Below are 17,471 nucleotides of genomic sequence, written 5' to 3' on the forward strand. Positions count from 1 at the left end.
GGGTGAAGCATTTACAGTTGCCTGTCCTCAGGCCAGGCTCGCCTCCGCGGCCGTCCGACCCAAAGCCGCATTCGTCAATTTTATCGCTGTGTATTTAGAATTATTCTCGCGTATAAGGTGATATTATTTCATCAAGTTAATAGTTAACAACTAAGTTTAGTGACAAGCGACAGGCCAATGTACACATACTGCAATAGTTTAGTTTAGTTCATTTATTATGCACCCCATACCCATCTTGTGGGTGGTAGTATAAAAGGTTACAGAGTCACATAATGGGCTCAGGGACTGAACCTCACAATTCATTAAGCTAAGCAAGTTACAATCTTGATACACAGTTTACATTTGGTCAGGTCTACATCAGCAGATAATGAGAATTCCCAGAAATACTTGTAGCCGAGTCTAAGCCGAGCAGTAGTAACATCTAGAAGTCTGCTGATATTATTGGATGAACCATAGATGTGTGGCTCCTCTTGCATGATAGTATGATACTGCAATAGATGAACAACTTCCCAACAGGAAGGAGCGGGGACACCCCTTCGGGAACTGAATTTACCTGAGGGCCACTAACACTAGTGGCCTCGATGAGGGCAGTAAGCCGACGGCTTGTCAAAGGTCCCCCCATTTGTTCTGATGATCTTTTCCATCTTTATTTTAAAACCCAGCAGAGGTTTGGCGTTTACTGCTTCGGCGGGTAGGCGGTTCCACTGGTTTACAACCCTGTGGGTGAAAAAGCATTCTGGCTTGTTGAGTGTGAACCCGTTGCTCCTTGCTCGTGTAACATCTGACCTTTTGAAGACATTGGCCGGATCGAAATTCTCCAAATTGTTTAGTATTTTAAAGGTTTCTATGAAGTCCGCCCTGTCATGCCTGGTTTGTGTTGTTAGCCCTGTGGCCCTCAACCGTTCCTGATACAACAGATGACTAAGCTCTGGTATGATTTTTGTCGTAAGACATGGCTCCATAGCTCTGGTAAGACATGGCTCCAGAGCAGCTGTGTCTTTCTGAAGATGAGGTCTCCATGCCTGGATGCAATAATTCATGTGGGGGCGCACCAGTTACAGTCTAAGTAGACCTAGGCGTGCGGTTACACAACTGGTCGGGGTCCGGTTACACAACTGGTCAGGCTCCGGTTACAGAACTGGTCAAGCTTCGGTTACACAATTGGTCGGGCTCCGGGGGTGTCACTTTGGTTGGGCTTCAGTTCATGAATGGTTGTGATCCAGAGGTTGTTTGGTTCGTTCATGCCAGGCTTGTGGTTACACAACTGGTCGGGGTCTGGTTACACAACTGGTGGGGCTCCGGTTAAATAACTGGTCGGGCTCCAGTTAAATAACTGGTGGGGCTCCGGTTAAATAACTGGTCAGGCTCCGGTTAAATAACTGGTCGGGCTCCAGTTAAATAACTGGTCGGGCTCCAGTTAAATAACTGGTGGGGCTCCGGTTAAATAACTGGTCAGGCTCCGGTTAAATAACTGGTCGGGCTCCGGGGGTGTCACTTGGGCTGTGGGTTGTGCATGGTCAGGCTTCGGTTCGTGCATGGTTGTGCTTCAGCGGTTGTTTGTTTACTAGTGCTCCAGGTTTGTTTGCTAAGGCTCTGTTTATGTTTGCTAGAATTCCGTTTTTTGTATATAGTTCTATTGTTTGCTATGGGTCAATAGTTGGTGTCTAGGGTAAGTGGAGGATTTTAGGTAGGGCTAATGAGATTTTTGTTTGGTCGAGCTAGGAATGGAGCTTGGTTGTGCTCTGGGACTGTTTAGCTTTGTGGGGGTTGGATGAGATGTATACTTGCTAGGCTTAAGGTTATACAACTGGTCGGATAGAAAACAGAAAACTTATAGAAAACTCGTGGTGTAGCGAGTAGATTATCCCAATAATATACTCGCTCCAAATGGTTTGTTAATATTCCTGTCAACCTTTGGAGATGAATGAGGTGAGGCGTTGCCCGGGCAACACGGTGAGGTGTTGCCCGAGCATATAAGCAGCAGAATAGCAAACATTAACCAGAGTCTACTTTCAAGTGTGGTCTAGAGCAGACACTTGCGAGATACTGTACCGACGCTCAGTGCGCTCAACTCACACCAAAGTATCACCTGTGTACTTCTGTATATTCGACCAAATATATATATAGTACCTTAGTGTCTGTGTTTATTTGTCACCATACTTTACGTAACAATAGAACCGTTACATATGTATATATATATATATATATATATATATATATATATATATATATATATATATATATATATATATATATATATATATATATATATATATATATATGTCGTACCTAGTAGCCAGAACTCACTTCTCAGCCTACTATTCAAGGCCCGATTTGCCTAATAAGCCAAGTTTTCCTGAATTAATATATTTACTATAATTTTTTTCTTATGAAATGATAAAGCAACCCTTTTCTCTATGTATGAGGTCAATTTTTTTTTATTGGAGTTAAAATTAACGTAGATATATGACCGAACCTAACCAACCCTACCTAACCTAACCTAACCTATATTTATAGGTAAGGTTAGGTTAGGTAGCCAAAAAAAGCTAGGTTAGGTTAGGTTAGGTAGGTTAGGTAGACAAAAAAACATTAATTCATGAAAACTTGGCTTATTAGGCAAATCGGGCCTTGAATAGTAGGCTGAGAAGTGCGTTCTGGCTATTAGGTACGACATATATACATATATATATATATATATATATATATATATATATATATATATATATATATATATATATATATATATATATATATATATATATATATATATATATATATATATATTCATTAGTTGCTATACTAATTTATAGTACTGTCATTCAATTTTTATTTCCATCTCGTCCGTAGTAATTTATTGTGAGTCTGGGAGTTGGTTTACTATTTTCGTCCTTAAATCATCCTTTTCGTTCTTACTCGTTGCGCGCACAGCTTGGGGCGGTTAAAGTCAGCTTCCAGACATACGGTCTCTTCCCTCAGAAAACCCACCGTTTTTTGGGAAAAACCGCGTTCTTATTATTCACAATTTTAACTTATTATCAATTTCTACTGGGCATTTTATTATCTTGGAAGACGAGAACCGAAGCGAACACACGCCAGCGCATGTGTGTTTTATATTTGCGTTTTTGTTTACACCAAATATATCCGTTTTTGTCTACACCTCGTTTACACCTCGTGTTAGTCGTGTATACAAAAGGGTTCCAGAATATAAAACTGTATGTGAACGAACTGGACTTTTGTGTACTGAACCGACGCCCTCCGAAACGGTTATATACGATTCGCCCCGCTGGTTAGAGGTTTGTGGCTTGTCGAGCTTCAGGCATGTGGCTGGTTGGCGATTATTATTATTTATTATCTTGTACCATCTGATTACTCGCATTAACTTATTAGCAAATTATAGCGTCTAATTTTGGTTATATTATTGCCTTGGAAGACGAGAACAGCAAGGGACACGGAAGGGTTCCTGTATGTAATTGTATGTACACGAACTGGTTATTTGTGTACAGACCGGACTGTATGCGAAATTGTTATATACGAGTTGGTGGCGGTAGGCCTCGCCTGCCTCAAACAAAACTAATAATTAGGTCAGTTAATTTAATATGAACCGTATCTTGTGAGTGGCGGGGAAAATGTTAACAGAGGCACATAATGCGCTCAGGAAGTGAAGCAAAATATTAGTTTAGCTAACATGTTTTCTCTCTGAGTTGTGGATGTGGCAACAGTGGCGAGGCTCTGGGAGTAAACAAACACGGAACAACCATCACCAATTACTCTGTAAACCCCGTAAAGATGAGGCCAACCTGATAATTAGTTGACTAAAGTGGTATTATTCAGTTGATTGTGTGAAAATAAGTTGAGGAGAGAGTAGTGAGAGATGCCTGTGTGAGGCGGTGGGCCAGGACCAGTGGACTCTTTCACCAGATTACTGTTTTGCTGGTACGTCAGTGGCGCCTCAAATATAAGAGTGTTATTTTTGTATATATATGCTTTAAAGGGCTCAAGTGCAAAAAAAGTGACCTTTTAAGTGTTATTTGCTAGTGGGCTGTAGACAATAGTGATTGTACGTTTTTCCCCATATGCCTTGACTCCACAGTGCAATAATGGGCAACTCATTCTTGCAACCTAATGGGTTGTCAAACATTACTTAAAAAAAAGGGCCCTCTAGTAATTTTGATCGTTGTGTTTTATGTTCCAGTTCACAGACATAATACCTATCACTTTGTAGAAATCATTTGTAGTCTTCCTCTACCTTAGTTTAGTAGTTACACTCTGATTTAGCTTCTGTCTTCCTTTGATAGGTCGTTTCTTTTTTACTGGATTTTCCCATCCTCGACACTTTGTAGTTTTCTGACATTTTTGTGCACTTTCTGCCTATCCCCATTCAGGGTCACCCATAATAGGCAATTTTTGTTTACCTTACATCTTCTGATTTTTCTGAAGTCACTGACATTTCCTTCAGTTGTGAAATTTCCCACAGTTTCAATTTTCTCTGAAATTTAATTCTTCAATGGGCCTTTCTTAAAATGAAGTTTTTTTCCTTCTCTTTACAACGAAAATTTATTTGGGAGATGCTGCTTTGTTTAATTTATTTATATATAAGATAGTCAATTGGGTTTGTGGGAGTACACAACATTGGTGTTCTTACATTCTTGCAAAGCCACTAACACGCACAGCATTTCGAACAGGTCCTTAACAGATAAGGTAAGATTATTAATAGGTACACTGTAGACATTGTAGCAAAATTTGAGTTCAACATAATAACTACAGTATAATTGATTATTAATGTGCTTTTGGATACAAGGTAGCTTAAATTATCTTAATTTACAAATTTATCCTGAAAAACAACCTAAAAAGAGGTCAGCCAGTGTGAATCCCCCAGCAGCCAGCCAGTCAATATTTACATGGTCACGTAAGGTGGGCTGATTGTAGTCAAGAGGACTAGCATCTTTTACTGGCTGGCTATTAAAATAAACGTTTTCTGGAGGAGTTAGGTTAAGTATTTTTTTTTATATAAATAGACTAAGACCAATTAGGTAGATACATGGCTTTTGTGTTTTCTTAGAAACATTTTACTGTATAATAGAGAGAAAATATGAAGAAACAATGTGCAAATTACACCATCTATTATATTTTTCAGGAAATTAAAAAGTTAGCCATGACGTTATAAGTGTAAGCCATTTTATTGCTCTATATCACGGGAATGTGATACTTGTTGTGGTACGTATACTCATTATAAACCTACCACTACCCGGTATAAAACTGGGTGCCTGACAGCTGGGTGGACAGCGCTTTGGATTCGTAGTCCTGAGGTTCCGGGTTCGATCCCCAGTGGAGGCGGATAGAAATAGGCAAAATGTTTTTCACCCTGATGTCCCAGTTACCTAGCAGTAAATACCTGAGAGTTAGACAGCTGCTACGGGCTGTTTCCTGGGGGCTGTGTGTAACAAAAAGGAGGCCTGGTCGAGGACCAGGCCGCAGGGACGCTACGCCCCGAAATCATCTAAAGATAACCACTAGACAGTACTGTGCTCCAGGGCTGCCTTATTCATTTCAAATATACAATCTAGCAAGCCCTCCAGGTAGGGTGGGTCGAGGCCTGGCCCCCAGTGAAAGTATTTCCACAAATTGATTTACTTAGGTTATGATAGACCCCTCCACACTGGACACAAGGTATAACTTGTATGTATACACTATGGTTTACCTGAATTTACCTTTACCTTAAATTATCTTAATTTATGAGTTCATTAATCAGAGAACCCTTTCCCATGACAAAACCCCTGGCACTGCTTGTTGACATTTACTTTGTGCTCAGAACCCCACATAGACAGAATTAAAGGCTCACAAATGAAATACACTTGGCAGGCCTAAAAACCTCAGGAGGTACAGTTGGAATATCCCATGGACATAAGAAAATCCTCTCTAAACTCACTCCCACAAACACAATAACAGGGGAGGAAGCTTAGAGTGGCTTACTGTAATAATAGTTATTTATTACAGTAGATCGATGGCCAATTCTTGAAAAAAGTACATACGGACTTATCTGAGGTAAACTCCCAAGAGTCGACAAAACATGACCGCTAGCCCTCTAGTTCAGTTACCAATTCAATCTGCATTCCCATGGTGCCTCAAGAGACCCAAATGATCAAACAGTAACAGTTTACTCTGACTCATGTGACCACAACCAATTTCTTATATTGTCACACCATATATGATGTTCCCTTCTGGCTGTTTAATAATTCACTACATAATTTACAAATTATCATTTAAAACTAGCCAGGAGCTTACATGGCAATAATCACTTACACATCTGGTGGCAATGCAGGCTCAACTGCCTCCTGACTCAGTGTACACTATTCACTTTTATCTGTTTGCAACATTATCATGTTTCACTATCCAAGACCATCCTGGTGATAACACACTACAAAAAGGTTTCTGGTAGAGTGGAATATGGACATCCATAATATATAATAATCTAAGCTTTAGCTTGGAAATACCAGTACAGTACCTGTTGCTTGAATAGCTTGATGTCATATTGGCTGACTGAGAGGTCATTAACAAGTGACTGGGAAATTTATATGAATTTTGCATTAAAATCCTTGTATTTTATCTAATATTTTAAACATTAAATTAGTAGGTTAACCCCCTCCAAAACATTGAAAAATTGTCACCAGATTTGACTTATACAAGTACAGTACTGTGTATACTGTATCTCGGATGATTTTTAATAAATATGTTTTTGCACTAGTTAATTCAGACTGATGAGAAAAAATATAAATACTGTTCTGGTATGTGATTAGAGTTTTATTTTTCAGTTCCAGCACTACTTCCAGCAGCTTAAAGGATGGTTGACAGCGATGATGAAGAAACCACTGAAGGAACTGGAGCTACAAGCCACACACTTTCCTTAACAAGCTTTCTTTTTGGGAATATTGATACACAGGGCCAATTGGAAGGTGATGTATTTGACGGCGAGTGTAAACGACAGTTGGCATCCCTGTCACGTCTGGGTTTGGGTTCGCTACTCAGGCAAGTTACAGATGATGGTGAAGATGATGATGATGATGACGATGATGAAGATGACCGTGAAGAAGAGGAAGAAGGAAAGTATTTTAGTGCACAAGTATTTTTGTTGTACATAGCGACTTTAAATCTCTGGTTTAATTCATACTGAACCAGTTTGGGATTTCAGTGATGATAATATTTGAAAGAATTTTGTTCCTTTTGCCTATTTACCACCAACTGTTTGGAAGTCCTTTTGTAGCAATTGGTAAAATTTTTTCACAATTAGATACAAATAATATATAAGCAATGAATTTGTAATGTAATAACACTGTACTGTAATACAATGTAGTACAGTACTGTACAATTTTTCTTTATCCTACTAAAGGCCATTCATATTTTAGCTAACTACAGTACTATGCACTATTTGTAAATTAGTTAATTAAGTTCAGATATTTAAAAGACTGAGAATATTTGTTAACCTTTGCCATTAAAACTCGGTCCCACTCGCTTTCTTTAATGAATACAGAAGCCAATTATTTGTTGCAAATAGATATTTCTTGAGTTAAGTTTTGGACTTGTATATTTATTATTTTTGTTTTTCCTTTAGAAGTGCTAGAGAAAAGCCCATCAGCAATAGATTACTCAGACATAACCGAAGCTGTGGAGGATGACACCCTTGCTCAGTGTGAAGATGATGGTAAGTAGCAACTGTCAATGCTTTTAACCACTTCCTTTTCCTACCTTTTCAGTTTCCTTCCAATATGTCACATTCTCCCCCTCATAACCACCACCAGACTGTGTGCCATTCTACCAGTCTGTTATCATTACATCCCTGTTTGTATAGTAAGATATTCAGGCCCTATTTTTTTTTATCACCCACAGTCAGTTGAACTCTGTCTAGTGTCCTTTTTATTTGATTTAATCTTTTAGTATACAGTACTATATACAGTACCAGTAGTGTGCATTAAATGGCTTTCATATGTCAAATCGTTTGATCATTTCAAGCCATGTCTGATAGATGTCAGTATGCAGATACTGCTTACTATTACTATCGTATAGTTAACTTTTGGAGGTGAAGTATGTGAATTACGGAGTAATGTTCAAAAACTATTCTTTTGATTGGACAACCCAGTGAGCAAAGTCATGTATTGCTTTGTGATATCTATTGTTAAAGTGCTGTGGTTTAGAAATACATTTTACCATTAGAGGAATGTATTAAGAGCAAACATTGGTTGAATTACTGTCAACATTCAGCCAATGTAAAAGTCTTGCGATTCACTTTGTCACACTTGGCGTGAGTTAAGGATAAGCAAATATATTGTAATAATATTTTCTTTGCACAGGAGAAGATTATGATGCAGAGGAAGAGGAGAATGGCATCAATAAATCTGACTCGGAACTTATGCCGCCTCCTCCCCTTCCTCGAACTTCTGAAGCGGGTGCTCTCACGCCACCTGGTGACCGCCGTAAACTTGTAACACCCTTAGCTGCCATGCTGCCCTCCAAGTATACTAATATTGATGTCAGGGAAATCTTCCCAGATTTTCGAAATGATGCAGTAAGTATTTTTCTTTATTTCATATCAAGGCAAATTCTTTATTACAGGTATTTTGTATTCAGTAATCATTTGCAGAGTTTGTTTTTATAATACAAACATTATATTTTAGGGTACTGTATTAGATACTGTACTGTATTATATTTTTAGGTACTGTATTAGATTCTTGTAGCTTAATGTATAAACACACACACCCCTTATACAGAGAAATCACATTATCGTGATATATCTTTTCCCTCACAAACCCATAAGCACATATTGTTAAAATATGAAAAAGCCTATAAACAAAGACAGTATATAATAGATACATACTGTGTGCAGGTGATGAGTCACAATAACGTGGCTGAAGTATGTTGACCAGACCACACACTAGAAGTTGAAGGGATGACGACGTTTCGGTCCGTCCTGGACCATTCTCAAGCTCTCTACCTCTTTTTCACAATCGACTTGAGAATGGTCCAGGTCTGACCGAAACGTCGTTGTCCCTTCAACTTCTAGTGTGTGGTCTGGTCAGACCACACACTAGTATTTACACACACACAGTAGACTACTGTATTTTTATTTTAAAACCTTGTAAATAAAACTGGAAACTACGTGATATGGATAGAGAAGACTAGACATCACAAGCATTACTTTATCCCTGTACAGTATCTACACATGGGTAGTCACATACATAAACACACTACAAATATTGAGTTATGTTCTATGCTGTTTTTGAAAGTTATTATCGATACATCTTGTGCATGTGCTCCTTTCTCAGCTAACAGGGTATAAAGTATGGGTTGACATATAGAGTTTGTTCAGATTCTGTAAAGGTAATAAGTTACTAGATTTGTATGTTTACATATCATTTCTCTCATTCCAACAGGTTTTACGATTTTCAAGACTCTTCGGCCCTGGAAAGATGGCAAATTTACCTAAAATATGGAAGGGTGTAAGAAGAAGGAAGAAGAAAAAATTTTCATCTGGATCAGATGAAAATCGGATGTACTCTTCTAATGACGATAGTTTACAGAGTGAAGAAATATCTTCACAGATGGATGGACCTCGTGGGTTTGAACTGCAGTTTGGACCAGAACCACCACCATATATGTGTCGGCCTGATGATTGCGTACGTGTCATGTTACTATTATAATGCCTGTACAAGTTTATAATTCCTGCTAAGAATTTGTCGAAGAAATGTTCTTCATAACATAAATACAGTATGATGATGATCTTGCCTAGTTGTACTCGCCTAGATGTATTTGCAGGGATGAGGCACGGCTCCTGAGTCCCACCTCTCGACTCTTTAATTGACTGGTGTATAGGTTTCAGACTATAGTCCATGACAGTTCAAAATTATTCAATCTGCCCACCCTTCTCTTATCTTTTTGATTTCAGTTGCCCATTCTTATACTCAAGCTTGTAAGGCAGGATTTGCCATCTCTGAAACCATGCTGGTGTTGTGTTATAAGGTTTCTTTTCTCCAAATATTCTGCTAGCCTGTTTCTTATTATTTTTTCTGTCACTTGCATGATATACAAATAAATGCCCTCTTCCACTTCTCTGGCAGTTCTCTTGTTTTGACTTTTATATATTTGTCATAGTAAGTGGCCAGCACCAGGGTTCTGCTCTTAGTATCCTTGGCAATATTTTATCTGGTCCCACTGCCTTAGTTTGGTCTAGCTCCATCAGGCGCTTTTTTACTTCATATATAATTATCCCAAAGTCCTCCAGTGTTGCTTGGTTTGGCTCCATCCACCCTTAGCTCAGGAACTAATTGTTCTATCATGAATATCTGGAACCTCCTGTTGAGCTCTTCACACACTTCTGTCATTCTCAGTGAATAAATCCTGTTATATCATGTTTCATTACTTGTTCCTTAATTGTTGCTTTCTGCCTGATGTGATTGGAACAGTTTGGGTTGGGCCTGCTTCCCTTCTCACTCTTGAGTTACTTGTTCCTGGCTCTGATAATCCCTCCCCCCCTCTGCTGTTCTTGTAATTTTTCACGCTTCCGGGGTCATCAATGTAATGTTAATGACAGGTTTGGACAAGAAACACGCAATATGGTGGCTAGATATATATTTGATGTAAATGATTTCAGTGGTGGTTGTTGTATAATACGACAGTGTCATGATAAGGTAAGCCTTAAGGTGTGGCTGTTGAGTGCTGAGGTGGCAGAGACTGGTCAGAGTTGGTGGGACGAGGCTGGTTAGAGGTGATATTGCTGCTGGCTACTATGTGAGACTGCCTTGATACTGTGGTTTGAAGGCCTTGTATTCCCATCCACCTGACAAGGTTTAGACCAAAGCTGCCCATTTATTGGTTGACGGAGACTGCTTGATTCTGGGAAATGTGCGTATATCATTTGTAGTATCTAAAATGCCTGTAGATGTTTAAGCAGCTGCTCAGGGGTTAGTCAGCTTGTTGTGTGGTTGCATCCTAGGAGGGGTTAGTAATTTGATCTAGGGAGGGGGGAGGACCTTGATATAAGCCTAACGTGTATGAATACATGCTGGCTGTCTGTCCCCAACACAATGAGTTATTATTATTATCTGGCCTTCAACCTTCAATAAATAAATATAGCCATTTTCTGCTGTTGACATAGTTATTATGTAATTCTTTCACAGAAGCACAGATTTATTTGTATGATAATATATAGTTACATCACATACATAATGCAATTTCCAATTATTTTTTTAGATTCGATTCAGTCAAACTCAGGAACAGGATTCCAGTTCAGGTAACCACAAAGGTGATGGGGATAAAAACAACGATCGTGATCCCAATAAGCCTCATGAAACTGATTGGCGATATGGTCCAGCTCAGCTGTGGTATGACATGCTTGATGTACCACTCTCTGCCGGCAACTTCGATTATGGCTTCAAAATAAGAGTTAAGGTAAGTTACCTAAAATTATTTGTGCCTGTAATCATAGCTGAAAGCAGCATTCAAATTCAATTAACAATTGTTTTGATAGTGGCACTCAGGACATACAATTTCTGCAAAGTTATTGACTGGAAGTTTAGTCTTTTGTGTTGGTACACCAGAGTGCTGACACTTGATTTTCTTTTCTTTTGTCTGTAGCAGAAATTGTATTGCCGTGTCCTGTATTTACAGGAGTAATCGAGCACTGATATTAATGGCAATGTACAGATTAGGTTGATACTGCAAGTAAAATATTTATGTACAATATTTATATATGTGGTATGTCCCTCTTAGGAAGTGGCCATAGCAAAATTTTCTCCGAGAGGCTCTCACTACATACATCTTTCACTCTTCAAGCTCTTTGACCTTTCTTCCACCCTTACTTTCATATATTGCTCCTCTTTTTGCCTTCCAAGATACTGGTTGTCTGCCTCTGCAATATGATAATTTTATTTCATCCTTGTACACCCTTTTTATGGCATTCTAAGGCATTCTGCAAAGATACATGACATGCATGCATACATACATACATATATACATACCACTGTATTATGCTTCACAAATTCTGTTACTTGGCATTTATTTCACTCGCCCTTTTCACTCAGGCCACATTTATATGGGATGTACTGTACTTCCTCTTTGCCATATCCATCCAAGATATTTACACCTTTTTTTTTTTAAACTAGTTTCCATTACTGACCCTTTTCATACCAGATTTTCATTTCCAAAAATGAGGACTGGATATAGTGTGCAACATTACATTTCCTTCCCACAACCACCATAACTGACATTTTTCTAAATTGACCTTCTCCTCTCTTGTCTTGCACACTTGTGGCTGATTTTTTTTTCCTACACCAATTTATCAATATTAATGTTTAACACGCAGGATGAGCACGGTTCATCTGAGAAATCCGACATAAAAATAGAAGACATGGAGGTTTTTGATGCGGCCATAAAAGAGGAAAAGACCGGCTATGATGCAGATGGCGAAGAGGAGTTTCCTGACGATTCATTCCACATGGTTACACAGTACAACTGGGAGGAGGATATTATCTGGAATGGTGATGATATTAAGCACAAGGTACAAAATATCTCAAGTTGGACATTGTTTTAATGAAAGCAAGTGTTTACTTTTTATCTCATCCTGGAAAAGTAGAGACAGATATTTATGTTTTAGGTATTTAAATATTTTAAGGAAATGTTGGGCATATTGAATTTTTTTTATTTTTTTGTAATTATCATTATTTTGCTACAGTAGTTATTTCCCTCCTGAATAATAACTTATTTACACGTGAAAAGCTAATTTCTTAAAGAATAGCTTATACTGTACATGTATAAAGGATATTAAAAGTTTGTGTTTTATGTCATTAGCATTACAATATCGTGATGTGGTAGGAAATATATAACATATGACTTATTGTAAACATGTTTTTATTTAAATGGATAGATTAACATTATTTGTTTCTGATCACAACAGCTCAATCAAAAACGTAAGAATATGGCAGCAGGCTGGGTGCCAAGTAGTTATAATCGCACTGCCCAAGCTTTCAGTCAGCCAACCAAAGCTGCTACACCATTTGCATCTGCAAAAAGTGCAAAGTCTAAAAGCCAAATGCCGTAAGTTTTTCATTTACTTTTTATAACAAGCTTCCATGTAAGTCGTGTCCAAACTGTAAACATGAGGGATGGGTGGAAATAAGCCACTTTATACTGGGAGTAGCTATTGAGGTGTATTTTTGTATTTTATTTTTAATTTTACTTCCTTAAAATTACAATTGTAATTACAATTACAATGACTTATTACAATTGTATTTTACTTCCTTGTATATGTATATTTCACTAGGTTAGTAGTCATATTATTAATTTGTATTTGTTTAATTAGAAAAAAAGTTAAAAAGGTTTAATATATGCAGTGACAATTTTGTTTATCATAGAAATGTTCTTAAATAGTTTACAAAAATGTCATACATATGAAAGGAAGAAATTTGTGTTCTTTTACTAATGCCTCAAGTCATAAAGCCTGGAAAAACTGAGCAAAAGTGAGATTATTATTTAATCTCCAAGATTACACATATTGTCGTGGGATGTGATTGATGGGCAAGGAAGATTGATCTCTAGATAAGACATTTCAAGATGGAATGGACCAGTCACATCTTAGTGTCTGAAAATGGAAGAATGTTAGATTAATTATGTCCCCCTCAGCGCAGTGGTAAAACACTCGCCCGGCGCTTCGCAAGTGATTTTGCCTGGGTTCATATCCTGGCCGGGAAGGATTGACTGGGCGCCAATCCTTAACTGTAGCCCCTTTTCACCCAGCAGTGAATGGGTACCTGGTTGTTAAATGATTTGGCGGGGTCGTATTCCAGGGAAAATTAAGATTAAGGACCTGCCCGAGACGCCCTGTGTGCTAGTGGCGTTATAAGAAAGTAAGAACTAGTACTTGTATATATAAATAAAAATAATTTAAATGTTTCCTTGCAAGTTGGGGAGGATAAACAAAGTTAGTGGTCACAACTAGAATAACTTGAAGAATTATGTAGAATATGTAGTACAGTATTACCATATCCAACTATCCATATACTATACAGTCAAAACTGTTTTATCTTGCAACAATATTGAATCACTATCATATCAGTAACGGCTTAAACATAGGCATAGCTGACACCAGTCTCCAACCTGGTGCAGTGGTACACTATCCTACGTAACAGTTGGGAAGGGTGACACGTAAAGGTGGGCAACGGAATCAGTCACATTCTGTGACACTATAACAATACTCTATAAACCATAAATACCCACAATCACCGACCATCTGACCTAACTGATATCTCAATTAGCCTGATCCATATAGCATTACTCGCGGACACTCAACATTAAGAATGAAATACACAATATAATATACAACCAGAGGACTAGACGTATGACGTCTGCCTCTCTGGGAAATCAAGGGAGTAGTGACTTGCCAGCCGCCTGGACGGCTGAGAATGTGTTGCCAACATGGCAAGTCACTCCACTCTTCATCCCATGAATAACAGAATAACAAAGTGGGCATATTTACAACAAGTCCATACAGATATACATAATAAAATATAATATATATATACAAAACCTCAAGGTGCTTAAAAAAATGTCTGTGAACACATAAGGAAGTCATTTTTATATACAGTTGGTACACTTACTGGAGACGTTCACCAAGGGTCAGGGGGGGGGGGGGGGGGGGGGGGAAGGGATAATGGAGGAGTTCCAGCAGTTACGCAGTCACCGGTTGTTATGACTTATTCACCATATATCCATACCTTAAATATATGTGTGTATGAACCTAAACTTCTGTTATTCTGTAGAATAATATTTCTACAAGAGTAAGCTAACAAAAAATAAGTGACTGAACTTATGACCTCTACGCACACTAACACCAATATTTACATGACGTATGTGGGGTCATAACAGTTACATTAGAGAGAAAAATGTAGGCTACAAACGTAGTTTTCACAAAGTCAATGTGTTTAAAGAGAAAATGTAGCAGAGCATTAAGTTTGGTGTGTAGAGTTATAATGGAGAAACTGGAACCATTAACAGAAGACACATTTGCTTCACATGTTCATCTACTAGTCCTACTTTTTCATTAATTATTTTTATAATGATTCAATCAGTAAACCCTTTTCATTCTTTTGCCTTATATTCATGAAATTTATTGTGTAATTTACAATGATTTATTCCTTGTTACAGAAAAAACAACATTGATGACACTTGGTATTCCATTTTCCCTGTTGAAAATGAAGAGTTGGTGTATGGTCGGTGGGAGGACAATATCATCTGGGACCCAGAGAATATGGATAACATTCCTGAACCTACAGTGTTGACCCTTGACCCTAATGATGAGAATATCATACTTGGCATACCTGAAGATGTTGATCCAGCAACTATAGCCCAAGGTAGTTGTATATTTTCCATTGTTCTTTAATATCTGACCGTAATAAATTGTACTTAGTTTATTCATTGCATATTTTTCTTGCATTTGTTTGTACTTATATTATTTGATATGATAGATTTCACCTTTTGAGTGTAAATGATGTGACCTGGGTGTTGTCTAGTGGTGGCTAGGCAAGTTGTGGCAGTGGCTGTTCACCTGTGCCATCTATTATTTACCTTGCTTTCTTAACACTATCGCTCGCTTTGGACACTTTGGACACCGAACACGTCCATTTTTTTATCTTGAGTCCTAGTCGCGGACAGGACTTGCGTCCACTACAAAAATATTTGTATAAAATTAATTTTTTATTGGATCGATTTCGGGATAGTTTCAAAAGTAGCGCCTTTAGAACACGCACAATTTGATGCCAAAATGAAAGATGTAACATGAAACGTGATGTCAGAACACTTGAAAGATTATAAATAGTTTTTGGGTCTAAATTTTAAATTTTAAAATATTTGTTAAAATTTTATTTATTGTGCTATTATTATGGGACTAGTTTTAAAATGCGCGCCTTAATATTGCTAACAATTTGATACCAAAACGAGCGATGTAACATGAAAATTGATGTCAGAACACTGGAAAGACATAAATAATTTTGATGATGAGCGTCCAAAATTAAAATATTTGTTAAAATTCCAGTTATTGCTCTATTATTATGAGACTAGTTTTAAAATGCACGCCTTTATATTGGGAGCAATTTGATACCAAAACGAGCGATGTAACAAAAATTGATGTTATCAAACTGAACGAGTATACACATTAGGTTGTAGTGTGCAAATTGGGGCGCATTCACGGGTAATTTTAGGCTTGCTGCGGGGAGTCTCGCCAGACTTTTGGACATTATATGCATATATATCTGCAGGGAATTTAATTGCGAACACAATGATACCAAAATGAACAACGTAGCATGAGAATTAAGGTGAGAAAACTGAAATGAGTATACACATTTAGGTGTTGCTGCATGCTTGCCCGCACCATTAGCCCCATGACGTCAAAGTCTGTGGCGCTCTCATGGCGCGCACAGTAGTGTTAATTTCATTTCATAAGAGTAGTTGCTTGTTTTGCCTCATGATTTTTTGGTCAGTTTCCTTTGTTTTGGGTCAGTTTTTGACCTCATGATCCCATCTTTGAAGGCGGGGCCAGATTTTAGTCCTAGCCACCAGTAGGTGTCTGTAAATTTCAGGACCTGGTATGGAGTGGGAGGTTCTAGGTTGCTTGTGTTTAAATTTTCAGGGAAGTTCAGGGAAGCTTTAAGGGGACTAGCTTAAAGTGCAAATACAAACAAGATTGATTTTTCTAGTGAACATTGAATGGAAAATGGCTAGAAAATACAACTCTGGATGAGAGTATTGCATCATTGCAGAATATGAAATGTGGAACAATTGATGGTATTGATGATGTATGTTGATAAAAATTTATTGAAGTGACGAAAAGAGCAGGGAATGGGTGTGGAAAACGTGCCCCGAAGCTTGTTAAGTGGTACTGTACCAGGTAACTAGAAAAGAAGCTGTGATTGTACCTGTATTAAAGAAGAGGGTGAGTATAGGAGTGTAAAAATCAGAGGCATTAGTTACAGTAGTTGATTATACTTAGTAAAATGTATGGCAGAATAGTGTTTGCAAGGATAATGGAAATTTGGGAATTTAGTGATGACCATGGTTCTGTAGAGGAAGAGTGTGTGCTGATCAGGTATTTGTATTGAGACAACTAGTGGAAAAGGTACAGTACCTGTATGTGAGCAAGATTGTAAAGTGCATATGGTATTTATGGACAAAGTAAGCAGAGGTGGTCTTTGGAGAATAATGAGCATGCAAGTTGTTGGCAAAATTTGACTTAATGCTGTGACTAGCTTACAATCAGGAAGTAGAGCCTGTAATTACCTAATTATACAGGCTCAACTTCCTCATTGTAAATTAATCATAGCATTAAGTCAAATTTTGCCAACAACTTGCATGCTCATTGTTCTCCAAAGACCATCTCTGTGCAAGGGTTAATGGTGAAACTGGTGATCAGTTTTATATTTCTGTGCGAGTACCAG

General features: G+C 38.0%; 1 protein-coding gene across 2 annotated transcripts in view; it reads left to right on the forward strand.

Annotated features, from left to right (window-relative positions):
* Positions 1-3,496: 3,496 nt before the first annotated feature.
* The window catches only part of Taf1 (TATA-box binding protein associated factor 1), a 54,454-nt gene continuing 40,479 nt past the window's right edge, over positions 3,497-17,471 (forward strand). The window contains exons 1-9 of one of the 2 annotated variants that reach the window (XM_069332322.1): positions 3,497-3,581; positions 6,810-7,095; positions 7,605-7,696; positions 8,343-8,557; positions 9,423-9,665; positions 11,239-11,436; positions 12,350-12,544; positions 12,941-13,080; positions 15,187-15,395. In XM_069332322.1, the coding sequence (XP_069188423.1) occupies positions 6,839-7,095; positions 7,605-7,696; positions 8,343-8,557; positions 9,423-9,665; positions 11,239-11,436; positions 12,350-12,544; positions 12,941-13,080; positions 15,187-15,395 (1,549 nt within the window). In that variant the 5' untranslated portion in view covers positions 3,497-3,581; positions 6,810-6,838. Of the gene's footprint in view, positions 3,582-3,790; positions 3,934-6,809; positions 7,096-7,604; positions 7,697-8,342; positions 8,558-9,422; positions 9,666-11,238; positions 11,437-12,349; positions 12,545-12,940; positions 13,081-15,186; positions 15,396-17,471 lie in introns of those variants that run through there. The other variant, XM_069332321.1, reaches the window with a different exon arrangement.

Source organism: Procambarus clarkii, chromosome 27, assembly GCF_040958095.1.
Source record: "Procambarus clarkii isolate CNS0578487 chromosome 27, FALCON_Pclarkii_2.0, whole genome shotgun sequence".
Lineage (NCBI taxonomy): Eukaryota > Metazoa > Arthropoda > Malacostraca > Decapoda > Cambaridae > Procambarus > Procambarus clarkii.